Below are 21470 nucleotides of genomic sequence, written 5' to 3' on the forward strand. Positions count from 1 at the left end.
GCGTCTCTCGAGTGAGCCATGTTTCCGTGAAGCAAAGAACGTTACAATCTCTGATGTCTCTCTGGAATGTAACCCTTGCTCGGATTTCATCAACCTTGTTGTCAAGAGACTGGACATTGGCGAGTAGTATGCTAGGGAGTGGAGCTCGATGTGCCCGTCTCCGAAGCCTGACCAGAAGCCCGCTTCGTTTGCCCCTTTTACGGCGTTGTTGTTTAGGGTCGCCGGCTGGGATCAGATCCATTGTACTGGGTGGAAGGCAAAACACAGGATCCGCTTCGGGAGAGTCATATTCCTGGTTGTAACGATGGTGAGTTGACGTTGCTCTTATATTCAGTAGTTCCTCCCGACTGTATGTAATGAAACCTAAGATTACCTGGGGTACCAATGTAAGGACCAATGTCCTTACCACATCCTCCTCCCTCATGTGGTATCCTTCCTGCAGGCTCATCCTGACATGACCATCCAGCATGACAACGCCACCAGCCATACTGCTTGTTCTGTTCGTGATTTCCTGCAAGACAGGAATGTCAGTGTTCTGCATTGGCCAGCGAAGAGCCCGGATCTCAATCCCATTGAGCACGTCTGAGACCTGTTGGATCGGAGGGTGAGGGCTCGGACCATTCCCCTCAGAAATGTCTGAGAACTTGCAGGTGCCTTGGTAGAAGAGTGGGGTAACATCTCACAGCAAGAACTGGAAAATCTGGTGCAGTCCATGAGGAGGAGATGCACTGCAGTACTTAATGCAGCTGGTGGCCACACCAGATACTGACAGTTACTTTGGATTTTGACCCCCCCTTTGTTCAGAGACACATTATTCCATTTCTGTTAGTCACATGTCTGTGGAACTTGTTCAGTTTATGTCTCAGTTGTTGAATCTTGTTATGTTCATACAAATATTTACACATGTTAGGTTTGCTGGAAGTAAACACAGTTGACAGTGAGAGGACGTTTCTTTTTTTGCTGAGTTTATATAACCAAACCCATAAAGTAAAATGCAACATAAATTTATTGCCAACTGTGTATAAACTGTAACATTGATTCATCCTGCAATATGTCGTTCAATTGGTTATATTCATTTTTGTCTTGTATTGCCTCTTCATAAGCAGGTTGATATTTATTTGGATGAGTCTTGTCTTTGCTAGCCTCAAAGTAAAAATGTATTATATTGTAAAAATGTATTGAATTTTCTTTTCGATTTTTTGTCTTAAAGTAAATATTCACCAATTTTGAATGTTATATTGTGTTAGTGCATCTCTGAGAGATGTTCTATTGATTCCCAGGGTAATTTCATGTTTTCATGTCTTCATGTGTATCTGTTCAAGCAGGCAGAAATCCGTCCGGTATGATATAGCACCGTGATAAAGTCTCTCTCACTACACAGAAAGTGAATAGGAATATGACTTTTAGATCTCAAAAACGTCTATCATACATGTCAGATTTTAATACTGGCCGATGTCATAACGTAGGAGGTTGTCTTCTCGAGAATGAGCCATTGACCATATTTTTTACGATATTCCAACCTCGAGAAATGTGTAGTTTAACAGAAAATCCACCACATTTCTCCTATTTGTCTGCCTCTTCAGTCCAAGGTGCATTGCATGGTGCCGTTGCATGGCCATTGTGAATGTCAGACCCCACTCTGCGAGGCACATCGATCTGCAGGTTGAACATGTTAAGATTGTAGACTCCTAAATTGATAATGCAGTTTGTTTAGGCGATTTTACAGTTGCTGTAGCTACTTCACATGCTGATATTTACTTTGGTATTATTGTGTGTAGCTAGCTACCATAGAGAGAGCATTGCATTATGGGTTTTGTAGTTGACTTGAGCTGGAACAGATTTCCACCAAGATTTTTACATGTTGCCACCAACTTTATTATAATGACAAAATTAAACATTTGTTCACAAAAAATATTGTTCTCACATATTAGTGTTAGCAGTGTGTAGCAGATTACATTTAGAAAGTAATCTCTCTCTCTATGTGTGTGTTTAGCATCTCTCTCTCGTTAAAACAGCCACACAACATTTCCCAGGAGAGGAGGGTAAAAATAGCACGAACTGAGCTTGTTCCATACATCAAATAACAAGGATTCTCTTTAACTATGTGCTTTTGGCAGCTGTGGTCCTTTTCACAGTGATTAGCTGTTTTTCCCTTTGAAAAATAAATAGTTAGATTTCACCATTGCGAAGCTTACTCATGAACCCACAGGAAAAAGCCCATATTCCTCTAGGTAAAACAAAACCAAAGACAAGTCACTGGTTTTAGAACAGAAAATGATTTGGTAAATGTAAAGGGAACTTGCATTTACAGGATTGTTGGGTGTCCGTGCAAAAGTGTTACACACTCTTAAATTGCAAGAGATACAATTAACTTTGGTGTATTGACCATGTAGTGTATCTACTGTGTTAGTAACAAACATACACAGAGAATAGTTAACTATTTTTAATTTTTAAATATGAAAGAATTTAACAACTCATTGATTGAGAGAATGAGGGGAAATTGCAATAGTTATCTGTCCCAAAACACAGGCACTCATCCTGCTTGCTAACTGCATGCTCACACACACACACACACACACACACACACACCAGAAAATACAAGAAGATGGCCATCTGGCTGATATGAAAACGGTGCTTTTTAAGTTGTCTCCTTGTTCGTTTTCTTCTGTCTTGTCAAAGGCTCCAAGAGATGACAGCAGAACAAACAAGTGACAGAGGGAATGAGGGAAGCGCTGGCACCAAACAAAACGCTGTACTAGCCTGGAAATGAACCAACACCCAAATAACCCACAACACTGGGCAGGGTGGCTACCTTACTGAGAGGGCACAGACAACATGATAACAGATCAGTTTAAAAAACAAAAACACACTTACCATCCTTATCAGCTCTCCGGAAAATCTGTTAAGACAAAACAGGAGCTCTGCATTAGCGAAGGGACTAGTCACGTGAAAAGTATCAAAACATGAAACATGATAAAATATGGCAAAAAAGGTCAATGATACCATAACGCCTAAAAAGATACTGGCTACAGACACAGAGACAGTAAATAAGCCTGCCTGAATGGCTAGTTAAGAGTAAGTGAAAACCCAGTGCAGTCATGTTTAAAAAGCCTGACCACATTGTGCACTCATGTGTGTAATAGCACAGTTAAGGCTGCAGGGTAGAGGAAGAAAAAGCATTCGTTTGTCACTGGAAAAGCAGTATTCACACCAGTTTAAAACACTAATACATTTTCTGTAACCATTGTTATATCTGGTGGGGGATACATATTCATGTGTTGTTTCTTTCTATGCTTTTGAAAGTGGTGAGTGCATTTCATCCATGAATGAGCTTAACAGTATGAAATACTGCGTATACTGTAGGTGTTTGTCCTTTGTGCGTTTGTTGATACTATCTATTTGCTTCACCAGATTGATGAGCACTTGAGCAGTTTTAATAAAACAAATCAGGGGTAAATAATTGACCATGCACATTGGGAAAAGCTCCATAGAAAGCTGACAGGAGGCCTATCAATGTGGTCCAATGAGTGAATAAACCGTGAAAGGTAAAACAAAGTAAAAGACAATGGACAGGTGACTAAGAGAGCACACCATACATTACTACGGCTTTATTATGTGACTGCAGATGATTGAAGCCTTTATAACAAGTCTGTGCCATGTTTATCTTTGGCATCTGAGGGTGAAGTAAGCTGAGCAAAACGTCTTGGGAACGATTTCAGATCAATACCACAATCTTCCACTCCACCTGAAAGGCACTGCTAGAGCACTATTGAAATCATTTAGAAGTGATGGTGTTTGCTGAGCTTAATCGTTCATATCTTCTGCTATCGGAGAATTGCTTTGCGATACAAAGATAAGGGAAAGGAGATAATTTTGAGATCAAACACAAGAGGTGGATGAAATAGTCAGGTTTGAGAGAGAGAGAGAGAGAGAGAGAGAGAGAGAGAGAGAGAGAGAGAGAGAGAGAGAGAGAGAGAGAGAGAGAGAGAGAGAGAGAGAGAGAGGGAGACAGAGAGGGAGAGGGAGAGAGATAAAAAGGATTGGGGAAATTAGATGGGGAGAGAGAAAGAATTGCAGGTTGACATTTATTGGGATGAGTCTTGTCCTGGAGGCAGAACTGAGCGATTACCGCTAGATGGGCCAATTGCAAAGTCAGAATTGGCTTCATTTTAGATTAGGGTTAGGCATTAGGGTTAGCAGTGTGGTTAATGTTAGGGTTAAGGTTAGGTTTAAAATCAGATTTTATGACTTTGTGGCTGTGCCAGTTAGTGACCACTCTGCAGAGCTGCCTCAAGAACAAGATTCATGATGTAAAATGCTAATGTGCAAAAGAAATACAGGTACCTACTCTCCAGAAAGACTCATCCTCACTGACATGATTAGAAAAGGTGCATTAAAATATTACATATCATGCAAAATGTAAACCACAATTAAAGCAACAGAAGTGGGGAATAATATGATAAAAGTGGCAGACGTGTGTGTATAAAATTGGCCAATTTTGTGTTGAGGAGCTTGTCTGATCATCCATTTGTCAGGCCTACCAGCATGGTGTCACATAATGTAGGTGACCCAATTTCACTTCGTTTCAGATAAAAAAAACATATTTGACAAAAAAAGGGGACAAACACCAAATGCACACACTGCTCCTCTAAAATATATAGAATGAAAACGACATCAAAGAGTATCACTTACTAAGACAAGTATAAAACAACTAGAGCAGCTCAGTTCCCAGGGGCCAGGGTGTGGTTTGCTACTGTCTTATCCAGCGGTTGGAACTGGTTCAGGGAACAGAACTGAAAACCGTAAAATATGTTTTTCAGAGGAACAGAACCAAGAATGAAAGTGATCAATCCTGTTCAAGAACAGAACGGTTATTATGCAGCCTACTCAGCCTACTCAATCACTTTTTATAGCTACTGTTACTACAGGCCCCCTGGGCCATATACAGCATTCCTCACTGAGTTCCCTGAAATCCTATCGGACCTTGTAGTCATGGAAGATAATATTCAAATTTTTGGTGACTTCAATATTCACATGGAAAAGTGCACAGAACCAATCCATAAGGCTTTCAGAGCCATCATCGACTCAGTGGGTTTTGTCCAACTTGTCTCCGGACCTACGCATTGCCACAGTCATATCCTGGAATACATATTGTGGATCTAAATGTTTTTCCTCATATTCTTGGACTATCGGAACACCATCTTATTACGTTTGCAATCGCAAGAAATAATCTGCTCAGACCCCAACCAGGGATTATAAAAAGCTGCACTTTAAATTCTCGGACAACCCAAAGATTCCTAGATGCCCTTCCAGACTTCTTCCACCTACCCAAGGATGTCGGAGTAAAAAAATCAGTTAACCACCTAACCAAGGATCTAAATTTAACCTTGTGTAAATCCTCTAAAAACTAAAAACATTTGTCACAAGAAATGAGCTCCCTGGTATACAGAAATACCCGAGCCCTGAAGCAAGCGCCCAGAAAATTGGAACGGAAATGACGCTGAATAAAAACAATCCAAAATGTATTTTTGATACAGTCACAACGCTAACTAAAAAGCAGCATTCCCCAAGTCCAAGAGAAGATGGCCTTCACTTTTACAGTGATGAATTCATGTACTTCTTCGACAAAAAGATCATGATCATTAGAAAGCAAATTGCGGATTCCTCTTTGAATCTGCGTATTTCTCCAAAACTCAGTTGTCTTGAGTTTACACAGAACTGCCAGGACCTAAGATAAATGGAGACACTCAAGTTTTTTAATCCTGTATCTCTTGACTAGTTCTCCCTGACTTTTTTCCTCATTAAGAATGGATGGATCTGTTTTCCCTAGGCAGTCGCTGCTGTGTGGAGGAGGGGTGTGGAGGAGAGAAGAACGGAGAATAATGGGGCTGTAAGAAATACTGTACAAAGAACAGCTACTGTGAGTTTTCTCTTCTAATCAGATGGGTTTTCAATACTCACATACCTTTAAATATACAGTAGGTCCTGGAAGTCTCAAGTTTTTGCTATAACGAGTTAGAATACCTAATGAAGCTGTAGACCATACTATTTACCAAGAGAGTTGTCATCTATATTTTTCGTAGCTGCCCACCACAAACCAATGCTGGCATTAAGACCACACTCAACACAAGCAATAAGCAAACAAGAACATGTACATTCAGAGGAAGGGTTTCTCGTGGCCGGGGATTTTAATGCAGTGAAACTGAAATCCTCCTTTTCTACCAGCATGTCACCTGTGCAACCAGAGGTGACACACTCTAGATCACCTTTACTCCACACACAGAAACACATACAAGGCCCTACCTCAACCTCCCTTTGGAAAATCAGACCATAACTCTATCCTCCTGCTTACAAGCAAAACCTCAAAACAGGTAGTACCAGTAACTATCTTGCACTGACTCTATGCACACTCACTGGACTCACAAACTCACACATACTTACACTGACACCCCAACACACACCCTACATACGGCCACACACACATAACATGTGCAAACATGCATACTGACACCACACACACTTTCACACTCACCACATACCATGCATTCAGACCCCTTGACTTTTCCCACATTTTGTTAGGTTACAGCTTTATTCCATGTATAAAATAAAATACATCTTCATCAATCTACACACAATACCTCATAATGACAAAGCGAAAACAGGTTTTTAGAAATATTGGCACATTTATTAAAAATAAAAAACAAATACCTTATTTACATAAGTATTCAGACCCTTTGCTATGAGACTTGAAATTGAACTCAGGTGCATCCTTTCCATTGATCATCCAACAGATGTTTCTTCACCTTGATTGTAGTCCACCTGTGGTAAATTCAATTGATTGGACATGCTTTTGAAAGGCACACACAGAGAAAAAACCAAGCCATGAGGTCTAATAAATTGTCCGTAGAGCTCCGATACAGGATTGTGTCGAGGCACAGATCTGGGGAAGGGTACCAAAAAATATCTGCAGCATTGAAGGTCCCCAAGAACACAGTGGCCTCCATCATTCTTAAATGGAAGAAGTTTGGAACCACCAAGACTCTTCCTAGAGTTACTCTGTAGAGATGGGAGAACCTTCCAGAAGGACAACCATCTCAGCAGCACTCCACCAATCAGGCCTTTATGGTTGTGGCCAGACAGAAGCCATTCCTCAGATTTTTTTTTTTAACCTTTATTTAACTAGGCAAGTCAGTTAAGAACAAATTCTTATTTTCAACGACGGCCTAGGCACAGTGGGTTAACTGCCTTGTTCAGGGCAGAACGACAGATTTTTACCTCGTCAGCTCAGGGTTTTGATGTTACAACCTTTCGGTTACATGTCCTAACACTCTAACCACTAGGCTACCTGCCGCCCCAGTTAGTAAAAGGCACATGAAAGCCCGATTGGAGTTTGCCAAAAGGCACCTAAAGACTCTCAGACCATGAGAAACAAGATTCTCTGGTCTGATGAAACCAAGATTGAACTCTTTGGCCTAAATGCCAAGCATCACATCTGGAAGAAACCTGGCACCATCCCTACGGTGAAGCATGGTGGTGGCAGCATCATGATGTGGGGATGTTTTTCCCATCGGCAGGGACTGGGAGACTAGTTAGGATCGAGGGAAAGATGAACGGAGCAAAGTACTGAGAGATCCTTGATGAAAACCTGCTCCAGAGCACTCCGGACCTCAGACTGGGACAAAGATTCACCTTCCAACAGGACAACGACCCTAAGCACACAGCCAAGTCATCGCAGGAGTGGCTTCAGGACAAGGCTCTGATTGTCCTTGAGCCTGGACTTAAACCCGATTGAGCATCTCTGGAGAGACCTGAAAATAGCTATGCAGATCTGCAGAGAAGAATGGGCGAAACTCCCTGAATACAGGTGTGCCAAGCTTGTAGCGTCATTCCCAAGAAGACTCAAGGCTGTAATCGCTGCCAAAGGTGCTTCAACAAAGTACTGAGTAAAGGGTCTGAATACTTATGTAAATGTAATATTTCAGTTTTTTATTTTTATTTCTAAAAACCTGTTTTTGCATTGTCATTATGGGGTATTGTGTGTAGATTGCTGAGGATTTAAAAAAAATATATTTTAGAATAAGGCTGTAACGTAACAAAATGTGGAAAAAGTCAAGGGGTCTGAATACTTTCCAAATGCACTGTAAACTGCTGCTACTGTCTATTAACTATCCTGTTCACTTTATCCCTACCTATATGTACATACAGTAGCTACCTCAATTACCACGTACCCCTGCACATCGACTCGGTAGTGGTACTCCCTGTAAATTGACACATTATTTTATTTTTTACTCGTTATTGTTATTCACTGTGTATTTATTCCTCATATTTTTGTTTTTTATCTTTAACTCTGCATTGTTGGAAAATAACACATAAGTAAGCATTTCACTGTTCTACACCAGCATGTGACAAATATATATATATATTTTTTAAATCCTGGCACATAGCAAGCAATAAATAATATTAATTAATACTATATGTTTGTCCTTCAAAAAGAGATAACATGCAATTAAAGCAAGTAGTAAAGTTTGGTATGGCTGAGGCTAAAAACGGTGCAAATGACAACAACATTTACATTTCATGGCCAATAATCCAACTAAAATCTTCTGTAAATGTCACTTGCTGGATCTATATGGACAGTTTAATTAAAAACCTTCAATCATCACCTCTAAGTCACTCACAGAGCTAGAATGTCCTAGAGCAGTGCCCATGTGACAACAATTTTGGACCCCCTTGTGGCCCCCCTAAATGTGGAGTATGAAATAATTTTTACATGACAAATTTTTGCTATCGTTCTTTTTTTACATCCATTATTAGACAGTGGCAACGATGATGATTATGAACATGGTCTTTTGCCTGCTAATGCCTGCAATGCAGTGAAGAAAACGATATGACAACAATAACGTCCAATGTAACTGGCCACTCTAACAGTACAACTGGCCCCAGCTTGTACTGGGCCAGATAGGCCTACTGATTACAGAGAAACTTAATTTTCAAGATATTTATAGTGAGTGCATGTGTATTCAGAGAAGCTAGAATTAAGGTACAGTATTTGCACAACATTGAGGATGATCTTTGCGCGTAAGTGCGCACTGAATTAAAATGGGACTTTCTCCCGCAAACTATTCCACCTCAGCCACCATATTAACGAATCATGTGCAGGTAAGATAACTTAGCGATACCTACATCCAATATAACAGAGATGCCTTTCCGTGGCTCTGGTGCGAAGAACTGCTCTTGGGCAACCGACGCCTCCTCCTTCGTGTATTCCCGGGTAGAGATGCTTTTGTTGTCGCTCATCTTGGTGACTATCCAGCGGACGAGCCCGTCAATTGCACCGGGCTGGGCGCCGCTGTTTCCGGACTGTGCAGCCGTTGCTGACTCGCTGTCCTGGTCCACGGGTTTTGGTTGCTCTTTGCTGTCCTGAGCCCGGAGTTTCGGTTGTTCTTTTTGGAGCAGTTTGTGGACACCGTCCCTGCAGTAGCGCGCTGCTTGCTCACACATCCTTTTGCACCGGAGCGTTCATGCTGAGCGCTATGGGGCCAATCCCTCCCTCCCCTCTTACATCATCATCGACCCTCCAAACATCTCCGAAAACACACCTCTCCTCAACATCACTTCAAACTTTAAGAGGGTTAGTGGACTATTCCAGGTGACTGTCTATTGATGCCGTGGAAATATTCGATTAGACTAATCAGCATCTTGCCTGATACAGGTCTACTTGCTTAAATATATGAGAAGTTATTGTATATGTAGAAGTTATTGTAAAGAAATTGAAGTAAACGTGTTGAGAGACATTGTACAAAGTGGACTGAAGCACCATGAATTAAGTTAAAGAAAAGTATATGAGTCCTTTCAACACTACCTCTAACAGACCTCTATCAGTTTTGGGGCAAATTAATCAAGTCACTAGCTAACTACGTTTCCATTAGGATAGTGGCATGGTTGAGTGGGGTGATATCACCCAGTGTATGTGGTTCATTAATTAAGCCACTGATTAGGCCCCCTGTTGCATTCATAATCTCTGCTAGATGAAAAGTTTGGCTGATGATGATCAGAGACATTGGGCCTCACCATAGAGCTCAGAATGCCCCACCTACATGTTTCATCTGAGCCCCTCTACATTTGGAGGAATGTCCCTCATTACTAGTGTGTGATGTGTGCTACTATAAAGGCCCATGCAGGATAACCTTTGTGAGTTGAAAGACTCCCTGGTCCTGCCCTTTTCAGAGAGGTGATTAAGTCATTCCAGGCCTCTCTCTTTAATTAGCCAAATCCACCAGAGTAGGAAGAATGCTCTGCCTTTAGAAATATTTATATATAATTATTGTCATTTTAATGTGTGGCATAAAACTGTTTACGGAAATCCTCCACAGCAGTTGAGGAGGAACCCATTCTTGCCTCAGGCGACTAGAGGTGCATCCATCCGCCTCTGGTCTCTGACAGAAGGCCTGATGCCCAGCAGAGCACAGCCAGTCAGACCTGGATGGGTTACACTAAATGGGTCTCAACAGGACTTCTATGTGACTCTGGTTACTTGAGCCTCATCTGCCTCATTGCTTCCCCACACAGATCAGGCAAACGAGCCCAATACAGGCAGCCCAGCAGAGACAGGCCTCTCCTGTGGTCAGGCCCAGATGGATGTGATGCCCCTTAGCAAAGAGCTGGGAGCGTTCCATAGAGGAGAGAGAGAGCTCCTTCACTGGATCATCTTATCTGTCTACTCTGATTACAGTTCAGCTGCATCATAACTGCTAGCCAGTTTCAAACCGACAATCATAAACACAACACATGCCCTTTCTGTCAAAACTGTTCATCCTCTTCTGGTCACCGTCTTCTATTGAGACCGCACAATATAGGGGTATCAAGAACAATCTGATCATATAACAAGCCCATCAAATAGACCCACATGCTATGCAGTGGGGGTGGGAGGGAGACATACAGTGGGAAAGCGGTGGTTATGCCATCCATCCCTATTGAGCTGATAGCCTACAGAGCACAGCCCACGGTACCAAGTTAGTTCTGGCAGAGGGACTGCTGACACGGGCAGCAAAGAAACAGTGGATTCACGATCCTGTGAAAAAATGAAAGAACAATTTGAATTCCGTGCTTAGGAAAAAGAGCCAATATATGTATGTGTGCCTGTACAATGCCCTCCCACTCCCTCATTAAAGCTCTCCTACTCACCAGATTAAAAGCTCTGCCAGGAGACTTCAAACCCCTGCGCAATATTTAAATATGAAAGAATTTAACAACTCATTGATTGAGAGAATGAGGGAAAATTGCAATAGTTATCTGTCCCAAAACACAGGCACTCATCCTGCTTGCTAACTGCATGCTCTCTCTCACACACACAAACACACACTCACTCTCTCTCATTCTGACAACTATTCAACTGCTGTTTATGCAAATTGAAACGCTTTTTATATTTCATGCATCTTGAACACCCATCCTGTTCCCACAAATGAATGTAGGAAGTCACTGGTGCTGACACATAATGGTTGCTATTTGGAGGAGTAAGTGCTCTCCCTAGTGGCTGAGAGGGACATGATCTAGAAGAGATAACACCCAACAGAGCTGATACGATAGACCATTTCTGCTATAAATATATTTATTATTTAGTCTCACAATGTATAAATCTCCTAAGGCTTTATAAATAGGACAACAACACATTATTATTTGTAAAATCAATAACTAAATGTGATTACTGTAGCCTACTGATTTAAAACACATTCAACAAATACAATTTTATATGCTAAAAGTATAAATGTAAGTGCAACAGAAGAAAAACACCCATCTATGACATTTATTAGCTTGACATTTGCTTAAAACTATATCAGTGTGGAGTAAACATATTGTAGTATCAACCATAATGTGCATTGGACTGTTCTATACTGTATAGAAGAGGTTCACCCTCCTCTAAGAGGTCTTGTCCCTCTGGGCCAGCTCAGGGCAGTAGCCCTTCAGGTAGAAGACCCAGGAGATGCTCTGGCCGTGGCCCTCGGAGCGCGGGCTGGAGATGGTCAGCTTACCACTGCAGGGCCCTCGGGAGCCAGGGGGAGGCCCCTCGAACATAACAAGAATGTTATGGGTCTTCTTGGACCGGATGGTCTCCACGCCCTTCACAGTGAAGGATGGGCTGTCCACCTGGAAGGAGAAGGCTGTGGTCTGGACAAACACATTCTTAAAGGGGATGGACACGCTGGATCCGGCGCGGATGGTGAAGGGGCCCTGGGCTTTGGGAGGGGTGCAGCACCCAAAGAGAGGGAACATGTATTCTCCACCAAACCCTGAGGAGAGGGTGAGCATGCCACGGATCTCTCCCAACTGACAGGGCTCAAAGTAAACCTCCAGGCTGATGTCTGTGCCCGCCTGGTAGCCAGCTGCAGCGTTGATGTTCTTCTCCACAATGAAGTCAGGACTGTCCGTCTAAGAGAGACATCATATCATCAGAGACATAATTTTATGATCATGCATTCCCTAAGATAATGAATTAAATCTATAATGGTAATGCTATAGCTTGTATTGTCCAACGTCTACAAGATATTCTATAAAAAGTACAATTTGTAGAGAAAGGCAGTAAGACAACAGGTTTCCAGGTAACAGTGGTCATCAAGCATGAGCTGTGTGCCTGGCTGTGTGGGTAAATGATTGCAGGTGGATCCAGTACCTTGCAGGCATACTCTGCCTTGACGCGGGAGTAGTTGGTAAACTTGGCAGAGACGGAGTGTCCGCTGCCCAGCGGAGCACGGAAGTAGAGCGGTTTCTCATGCGACGCTGGCAGGGCTTTCAGCAACAGCTCATAGTGGAAGTAGCCCAACTCTCCATTATGAAGAATGAGACGAGCAGTGGACTCGCCCGCACGCAGCGGCTGGTACTCAAATGAAAGAGTGGCCTGCAATTTAAATAAAACCAAACAAAAATGGAACAATCATGCATTGGTTTGATACAGTGTATATGCTAAGGAAAAGCAATCATAGTCAAGATAATAGAAGAAGTCAGGTGCATGTAGACCCACCTTGGAGAGTGCAGGCGTAGAGAGCTGTGGAGGCACACTGACGTCTGGGCTGCGGCACTCAGCACTGAAGAACAGGCTAATGGGGAGGGGGTTCTCCACCCTGACAGAGGCAGAGGCTGTCTGGCGCACCGGAGTCACCATTTCTATGGTGCTGATGACACCCGGCGCTGTGGCCTTGAAGTTCAGGTAGTAGAACAGGTACTCCCCTGTAGACTCATTACGGAATGTCACCTGGAGGGCAGGGAGTAGAGGAGGACAGGACACATATGGTTAAATACAAAGTCAACTTGGAAAACAGCTGCCTTTGGCATTCTTCACTATGTGTAGGTAGCAGGGTAGAGTAATGATCTGGGTTTTGCAATCTAAACATACCTGAAGATAGATAGTATTCTCCTGTATGCATTTATAATGTAGATCTCCACTCACCTTGGCGTTGTACTGGCCCTCCTTGTAGGTGAAGAAGGAGACCTTGTAGTCCCTCTTGGCCAGAGCTGGTACATCCAGATAGTCCAGGCCCTTCAGCGACACAGTGCTGTCTGGCCTCTCTGGCTTCATGATCTCCACTACAGCACGGAACCTGCACACAGAACAGCTTAACACAGGCAGCTAACAAAATTGTGGCAACGTATTAGGAGTGTAGTGTGACAGTGGTAGAATCAGTAAGCTGCTGATAGACGTCCTGCTAAAGTAGTAGTATGGTGGTACCTCTGAGGTTTGGAGAGCCAGTTCTGGACGGGAACCATCTCAGTGTACTGGGTCTTGGAGGGCATCTCGTGGGTGATGGTGGCTACAGCCTTGGGGGCCTCAGCAGTGCCATGCAGAGTGTAGAGCATGCCTGTCCCATCTGGAAAGGAGAAGAATACAGAGCCCTGGAAGAGGGAGAGGAGGACAGTAGGGTCAAGCAACAGAGACAAATCACAGGATGCATCTATAGTACATAATGCTATAATATGCTGTATCATATGAACATATTATTTGACTAAAACCAAAATATGTTAATTGTCGGCAACAATAATAATTTGTCATCCTATTCAAGGCTCTTCACACTACAAATATGCTCAGTCTGTTCTAGAGCCAAGAAAGCGCTGCAGTGAAAGTGTCTCACCAGGTGCTTCTTGCCATCGGCGGTCGTGACCATGGGTTTGTATGTGATCTCGTAGGCCTTGTTCTGCTGGTAGGGCTCAATGATGAAGGAGGGAGGGCCACTCCAGTGCTCCCCCTCCATCACAGGCTTCAGAGTCCAGCACTGGTTGGTGCGGTTGGACAGGGTCAGTGACTGGATGTGCTGACAGCGCACCTGACACACAAAATGCAACACCTGTGAAGAATGAGAGGGGTAGAGAAAGGGGAACAAGCGATAGGGAACAATCATTAATAAACGCAGGTCTCATTTTCTATGCAGGTTTTGGGTTTATATTGTGCACATGCGTTGTATTAAAGAGATTTCCAAGCAGCCTTACCTCTTTGGTGACCGGGGGTAGGATACAGGAGCCTGCCAGGGTGAGTTTGATGGGCTTGGCTCCTTCTATAGAGCAGGGTAGGTCATCATATCTCAGCTCATGGCTCAGCTCCACAGGGGAAAAGGTCACCTCAAAAGGCACCTCCATGCCGGGGCAGATGTAGCCCTCTACAGGGGTGATGGAGAAGTCTCTGCCAAACCTCTTCATTTCCCACTGGAACCTGACACAGTCACAAGAATGGATACATCAATACAACAGATGCTAGATAATGGCCATTGTTACCTATTGTATAAGTATGTAGCTGTAACATAGCATACTTTACATTTTTATGACCATCAATAATAGGAGAGCATACAGTATCTAATAAAGTATTCAACTTTATCATTGACTGACATCGGTTCAATTATTTGAATTCCATTTATTTCGGGGGTTTCTGAGCTCAATGTGCAGTTTCTCTAGAGAAATCAGATCAAGCCCGAACTGTGTGATGTAATATGGGGTTGAAGTTTCAAACAGGCCAATATTCTACATTGTTTAGTGCAGAAAACGTGGTAATTAACTACATAATTGTAACGGATTTCCTCTTCGTCTGAGGAGGAGTAGCAAGGATCAGACCAATGTGCAGCGTGGTAAGTGTCCATAATGAGATATTAAATAACTCAACAGAACCAACCAACCAACCAACCAACCAACCAACCAACCAACCAACCAACCAACCAACCAACCAACCCAGTCCCGTATGGTACTAACACAGGAAACAATCACCCACAACACACAATGGAAAGCAGGCTACCTAAATATGGCTCCCAATCAGAGACAACAATAAACAGCTGCCTCTGATTGGGAACCACACCAGGCCAAACACATAGAAAAACAACAACCTAGAAAAAAGAACATAGACTGCCCAACCTAACTCACGCCCTGACTAAACTAAAATAGAGACACAAAAACGGAACTAAGGTCAGGACGTGACAATAATCCATTACGTGCCTACTTGTCCGGTCAGAGAAGAGAGAAAAACGTGCGCTCGAGAGGGATAGAGAGCAGTTGCCTCGCAAGGTACACTACATGACCAAAAGTATGTGGACACCTGCTCGTCGAACATCTCATTCCAAAATCATGGGCATTAATATGGAGTTGGTCACCAGTTTGCTGCTATAACAGACTCCACTCCTCTGGGAAGGCTTTCCACTAGATGTTGGAACATTGCTGCTGGGACTTGCTTCCATTCAGCCACAAGAGCATAAGTGAGGTCGGGCACTGATGTTGGGAGATTAGGCCCGGCTCGCAGTCGGCGTTTCAATTCATCCCAAAGGTGTTCGATGGGGTTGAGGTCAGGGCTCTGTGCAGTTCCTGATTCATCACTCCAGAGAACGAGTTTCCACTGCTCCAGAGTCCAATGGCGGCGAGCTTTACACAATTCCATCCGACGCTTGGCATTGCACATGGTCATCTTAGGCTTGTGTGCGGAAGCTCGGCCATGGAAACCCATTTCATGAAGCTCCCGAAGAACAGTTCTTGTGCTAACGTTGTTTTCAGAGGCAGCTTGGAAATCGGTAGGGAGTGTTGCAACTGAGGACAGACTAATTTTACGCACTTCAGCACTCGCTGGTCTGGTTCTGTGAGCTTGTGTGGCCTACTACTTTGCGGCTGAGCTGCTATTGCTCCTAGACCTTTCCACTTCACAATAACAGCCCTTACAGTTGACCGGGGCAGCTCTAGCAGGGCAGAAATTTGACGAACTGACTTGTTGGAAAGGTGGCATCCTATGACGGTGCCACGTTGAAAGTCATTGATCTCTTCAGTAAGGCCATTCTACTGCCAATGTTTGTCTATGGAGATTGCATGTCTGTGTGCTCGATTTTATACACTTGTCAGAAATGGGTGTGGCCTAAAATAGCCAAATTCCCTAATTTAAAGGGGTGTCCACATACTTTTGTATATATAGTGTATCTCTACCTGAAAATACATGATCTGTGATTGATAGTTGGTATTCAGCAGTCATATACACTGAGTATACCATTAGTAACATATTCTTAATATTGAGTTGCATTCTCCCTTTTGCCCTCGTCAGGGCATGGACTCTACAAGGTGTCGAAAGCATTCCACAGGGATGCTGGCCCATGTTGTGCGTGAAAAACCAGCAGCGTTGCAGTTCTTGACACAAACTGGTGTGGCTAGCACCTACTACCATACCCAATTTAAAGGTACTTAAATCTTTTGTCTTGCCCGTTCAACCCTCTGAATGGCACATATATTTGCTCCCGAGTGGCGCAGCAGTCTAAGGCACTGCATCTCAGTGCTAGAGGCGTCACACCAGACCCTGGTTTGATTCCAGGCTGTATCACAACTGGCCGTGATTGGGAGTCCCATAGGGCGGCGCACAATTGGCCCAGCGTCCTTAGGGTTTGGCCCGGGTAGGCCGTCATTGTATATAATAATTTGTTCTTAACTGACTTGCCTAGTTAAATAAAGGTTAAATTAAAAGAAATAAATATGCGCAATCCATGTCTCAATTGTCTCAAGGCTTCAAAATCCTTCTTTAACCTGTCTCCTCCCCTTCATTTACACTGATTGAAGTGGATTTAACAAGTGACATCAATAAGGGATCATAGCATTCACCTGGCTTCACCTGGTCAGTCTATGTCATGGAAACAGCAGGTGTTCTTCCTGTTTTATAAGTATGCCTTATTTACTTAGAAGAACTGCTAAAATAGTGATGTCAGACAGCATAGGCAGAAGCTCTAGAGATAAGATGACTTAGAATTAAATAATAAAGTCATCAAATAAAACAAATGTAATATACACAACAACTGAAATATTTTATTAAAGTAAAGTAATGTGAATAAATTATGGTTATTAAGTGATAAGCAGTAATGGGCAGTCACTACGATCATGGGACACATTTTTTTATGCTGTGTTGTTACAGCATTTAACCCACATAATGCATAGTGCAAAACTAAACAAATTAAACCGTGATTGTTTTTTAATAATTGAATCGAAACCGAATGGACCTCAAAAAGCACTAATCACTCAGCATTAGTGTCAGAGTACCTACCTGGCTCCGATGTCTCCAGAGTTCTGCATGATGATGCGTCTTGTGACCTTGCAGCGCTGAGCGACAGCTCCAAAGGGCAGGTAGTCCTGGTCCAGCTTGACCTCCACTCCCTGACAGCAGCCCTTCAGTACCAGCAGGGGGCGAACCGTGCCCAGACACTCAAACTGCAGCTCTGACGTGAAGGGAGCCATGCGCTGCCTGGGAGAGAACAGCACCTCCACCAGACAGCGGCCCCCAAACGGCTTCAGGGTCACCTCACCTGGCGGGTTCACTGACAGCACCTATGGTACAGGAGAGGAACACGTCTCATCACACTCACATCTAGAATGACAACCCCATGAAAAGGAACACTCTTTTTGGCTCAACTGTGTTCTCTTTATAGATTAATTCTGAGCAAAATATACATTAATCTAGCAACTGTACTACTTGTGTGTCTGTGAGAGGGAATAGTGTCAGTGGTGTGGAGGTGGCTGTGAGGCGTACCCTGGAGTCCAGCAGAGTGTGTACAGTAGAGCTGAGTAGCAGGGAGAAGGTTAGAGAGGATTGGCTGTTGTTCACCAGGGGAATCACCCTCCTGATCTTCTGACCAATCTGCAGAGCCCCCAGATTCACCAGCTTGTGTCTGGGGTCTTCAAAGTCAACCTGATAGCAGGAAGTTCACAGGGGAGGTATGCATAAAGACACACACAAGCATAAACACACACACACGCAAGCTCCCACACACGCACTCCTCACCTTCATCTCAATGCCTTGACCTAGGATCTCGACCATCTGCTTGGCACAGTCATTGATCTCGAAGACCACTCTCTCATGGTAGCGCATGGCCTCCCGTGGGTAAAAGGTGATGGGCACCTCCATGGACCCACCAGGGGGCAGCACCTCTGGCTGGAAGCCCACCTCCAGGAATGGGGTGTTGGAGAACTGACAATCTAGACTGGAGAGGACAATAACCTGCTATGGCAGCTCCCTCAATGAGAAACACTGATAAATAAAGTATGCCTTTCCCTGTCAGTGCAGTGAGGCCTTTTTCATTACATTTCATTTGGTAGTTTGAGAGGAAATTAAATGGTCTGACAGCGAGCCTGACAATGGATATATGCTGTTTTGTTTAAGTTTAGAAGTTGTCGCTCAAACACAGGCAAAGTGCCAGACAACCTGTCAGCTGGTACCTGATCCCTCTCTCTCCCTTGTTGCTTATGATCAGTGTATGTGTGGCTGGCACCATCCCTGCACAGTAGATAAAGCTCATTCCAAAGTTGTGTTTCAAGAAGGAGAAATCCAGGCCAGGAGCAACCGCTGAACCCAGGATGGAGCAGCTGAACACAGGCCCGTTCTTAATCTGAAGAGAAGTGAGAGATGGTATGATTCATAGATTGGAATCATATACACAGTAGATATAAGGATGAAAAGGAAGAGCAATGATGCAAAGATGAGATGCTCACCTTGATGTTGAGGCCCACGTCTTTGAGCACACACTTCTGCAGGGGGAAGAATGTGACAGTACAGCGGCTTTGTCTGCCCACCTCAACACTCCCCTTGTCTGTCTCCACCTTTAGGTGGCGCTGCATCTCCGCCGAGCCCCATAACTCATACTGAACATCCAGACTGAACTTTCCCAGGTTGGACACTAAGAAGGTACACAATGTCGTATCACTGAGCTCCACCTGAACAAGGACAAAAAGCAAAAGGAAGAGAACAAAATGTCATTATAAAACTTCAAACAGGGCAAAGGAGAGAAAAAGTACCTCTGAATTTGCATGATTTTTGTACTTCACACAACAAAGGTTTAAGGGGATTTCGGTGTATAAATAGCCTTTCTGTCTGAGTCTTAAGCTTTGAAGTGGACATTTCTCACTTGTTTGAAGTCCACCTGATGATAAGAGTTGCCTGGAGACAGCTCGGTGACGCCTCCCTCGGTGCTCTCACACTGCACACAGGCATTCATGCTGTAACCCTCTGCCTTGACGTTCATATTGAGGGGCTGGACCTTCCCCTTCACCTGGACCAGCAGGTTAAAGGTCACCACTCCATCTTGTGTCGGGGTGAAAGACACAAGCACAGGGAACCTGCAAGACACCAGGAGAGAGAGGATGTTTTGTGTCAAGGGTATCACTCTGACAATACAGTAACTATAACTACAGACAGTCCCTCTTAGGCTGATACACCATTCTATTAAATTAGATTCAGGTGTATCACCGGTGAAGTTGAGTTACACACCTGTCTTTAGGTGGCACCACCCCCTCCATGGGCTCCAGCTGCAGGCTGTCCAGGAAGGCCTCTGAGTAACGGGACGTTTCCTTAATGAAGAACTGAAAGGGCTGATTCTCTCCATTCAGCAGATACACTGTTTGGTGAGCCTTGTGTCCTACAGAGACATATTCACAGAGACATGTTGTCACAACAAATGTTCACAGGTTATATATATAAGACTGATGTTGTGTTTAGGATAATGTTATTAAGAATTATCTCATATGATAGTGATTCTAGTGCAGTGGGTATTTTCTACCTTAGTTGCTGTATTGCACTTACCCACTAGCAGGTTTCCCAGGTTAAGATGGGCATGGTCCATGTAGACAACAGGCTCACTAGCTGTTCCAACCAGCAGGAAGGGCACAGACAGGTTCTGATCTGGGATCAGGAAGGTCCAGAATGACTCCACTGTATCTGGCTCCTGGGCCTGGAACTCAAAAGATACCTGCAGCGGGAAGAATTAGAGATTTTACAGCTGACATTTTCTCACAGTAAACTAGTAAAACAGCAGAGATCAGGGTTCGCTGGAGCTGCACTAAAAGCAGTAAGAGTAGCTGACATTTTATCAGTGATCAAGGACCTCAAAGTGAAGCACAATATACACAAGCCATACCTCTACTTTCTTCCCAGGCTGAATGGAGTTATTGGGTGTGAGACATTGGAAAGGGGAGGCACCTGCATCCTCACATCTCCAGATAAAGGAGTAAGGCTTGTTGGTGGGGTTAACAATGCTGAACTGCCTGTATGGGGGGAAAAGATACAATGAAATATACTATTCAAAAGTAGTGAACATGTTTATGGCATGAGTGATCAAGCTACAACCCACCTAAGGATGGAGGAGCCAATGCCCACAGATCTGAACTCTATGACCCTGGTGTTGGGGTCCAGGGGGGCCCTGGGCAGGGCCCCATGAGGACCACGCAGTTCTGGGTTACGTCTGTTTCCACTGATGTAGTCTGAGTCCTCCAGGTGGAAGTGGCAGTAGGGCAGTAAACTGCGACCACACACCACCATGGTGGGGCTCTGCTCGTCTTTCAGGTTGGGGATGCTGTCATAAAACACACACATAAATACAATATTTGAGATGATGGAAGTGCGAAAGCACACATCAAAGATTCACTCCGCCTTGATTTGTAAGTGTGTGTCTAATGTTCCTAATCCTGACCTGCAGACCAGCCTGGCTTCACACTCTGCTACCTCCAAGGGGGAGAACTTGATCCTGAAGGTCTGGGTGGCTCCAGGGCTGATGATACCCACACTGGGCTCCACGGAGAAGGGTGGCAGGTCTGGGTCACCCAGCATCAGGCATGACACGCTCTCTAAAGAGCTGGCAGGTCTCACCCCTAATCTACTGCTCTGACAGGAGCGAGGGCTAACGTCTGGAAATATAGAGCACAGATCATGTCAGTTACAAGGTCTGCTGATATACAGTACATACAGTATATTGATAGCATATTTTTACATTTTCCCTCAAAACCAGAAGGCAGTGTCTGAAAGTTACCTCCATGATCAAAGTTGACACCTTTTCCATATCTGTCCATTAGGACCTGCCATGAGTACTCCAGCTTCACACTGCCTTTGTTCACCATCTGGAGCCTGCACACCATGGGACATGATGACGATTAGAGGAACTAAAATTACATAATTTTTTATTTCAGACTTACATATGAAAGGCACAGAAACCCAA

The 21470-nt window shown here is 43.9% G+C and overlaps 2 protein-coding genes across 2 annotated transcripts in view; both read right to left on the minus strand.

The window, feature by feature from the left end:
* The window catches only part of necab2 (N-terminal EF-hand calcium binding protein 2), a 125134-nt gene extending 115633 nt beyond the window's left edge, over positions 1-9501 (minus strand). The window contains exons 1-2 of the mRNA XM_039000576.1: positions 9184-9501; positions 2875-2899 (exon numbers count right to left, since the gene is read on the minus strand). Of these exons, the coding sequence (XP_038856504.1) occupies positions 2875-2899; positions 9184-9501 (343 nt within the window). The remainder of the gene's footprint in view (positions 1-2874; positions 2900-9183) is intronic.
* Positions 9502-11720: 2219 nt separating this feature from the next.
* The window catches only part of hydin (HYDIN axonemal central pair apparatus protein), a 67157-nt gene continuing 57407 nt past the window's right edge, over positions 11721-21470 (minus strand). Inside the window, exons 65-83 of the mRNA XM_039000369.1 lie at positions 21285-21379; positions 20949-21162; positions 20610-20831; positions 20397-20523; positions 20063-20228; positions 19751-19898; positions 19389-19599; positions 18976-19197; positions 18703-18872; positions 18269-18467; positions 18017-18175; positions 17534-17814; positions 14476-14695; positions 14121-14333; positions 13721-13884; positions 13442-13592; positions 13016-13246; positions 12668-12892; positions 11721-12426 (exon numbers count right to left, since the gene is read on the minus strand). Coding sequence (XP_038856297.1) covers positions 11917-12426; positions 12668-12892; positions 13016-13246; positions 13442-13592; positions 13721-13884; positions 14121-14333; positions 14476-14695; positions 17534-17814; positions 18017-18175; positions 18269-18467; positions 18703-18872; positions 18976-19197; positions 19389-19599; positions 19751-19898; positions 20063-20228; positions 20397-20523; positions 20610-20831; positions 20949-21162; positions 21285-21379 — 3928 coding nt within the window. The 3' untranslated portion in view covers positions 11721-11916. The remainder of the gene's footprint in view (positions 12427-12667; positions 12893-13015; positions 13247-13441; positions 13593-13720; positions 13885-14120; positions 14334-14475; positions 14696-17533; positions 17815-18016; positions 18176-18268; positions 18468-18702; positions 18873-18975; positions 19198-19388; positions 19600-19750; positions 19899-20062; positions 20229-20396; positions 20524-20609; positions 20832-20948; positions 21163-21284; positions 21380-21470) is intronic.

The sequence above is a fragment of the Salvelinus namaycush genome, chromosome 9, assembly GCF_016432855.1.
Source record: "Salvelinus namaycush isolate Seneca chromosome 9, SaNama_1.0, whole genome shotgun sequence".
Classification (NCBI taxonomy): Eukaryota; Metazoa; Chordata; class Actinopteri; order Salmoniformes; family Salmonidae; genus Salvelinus; species Salvelinus namaycush.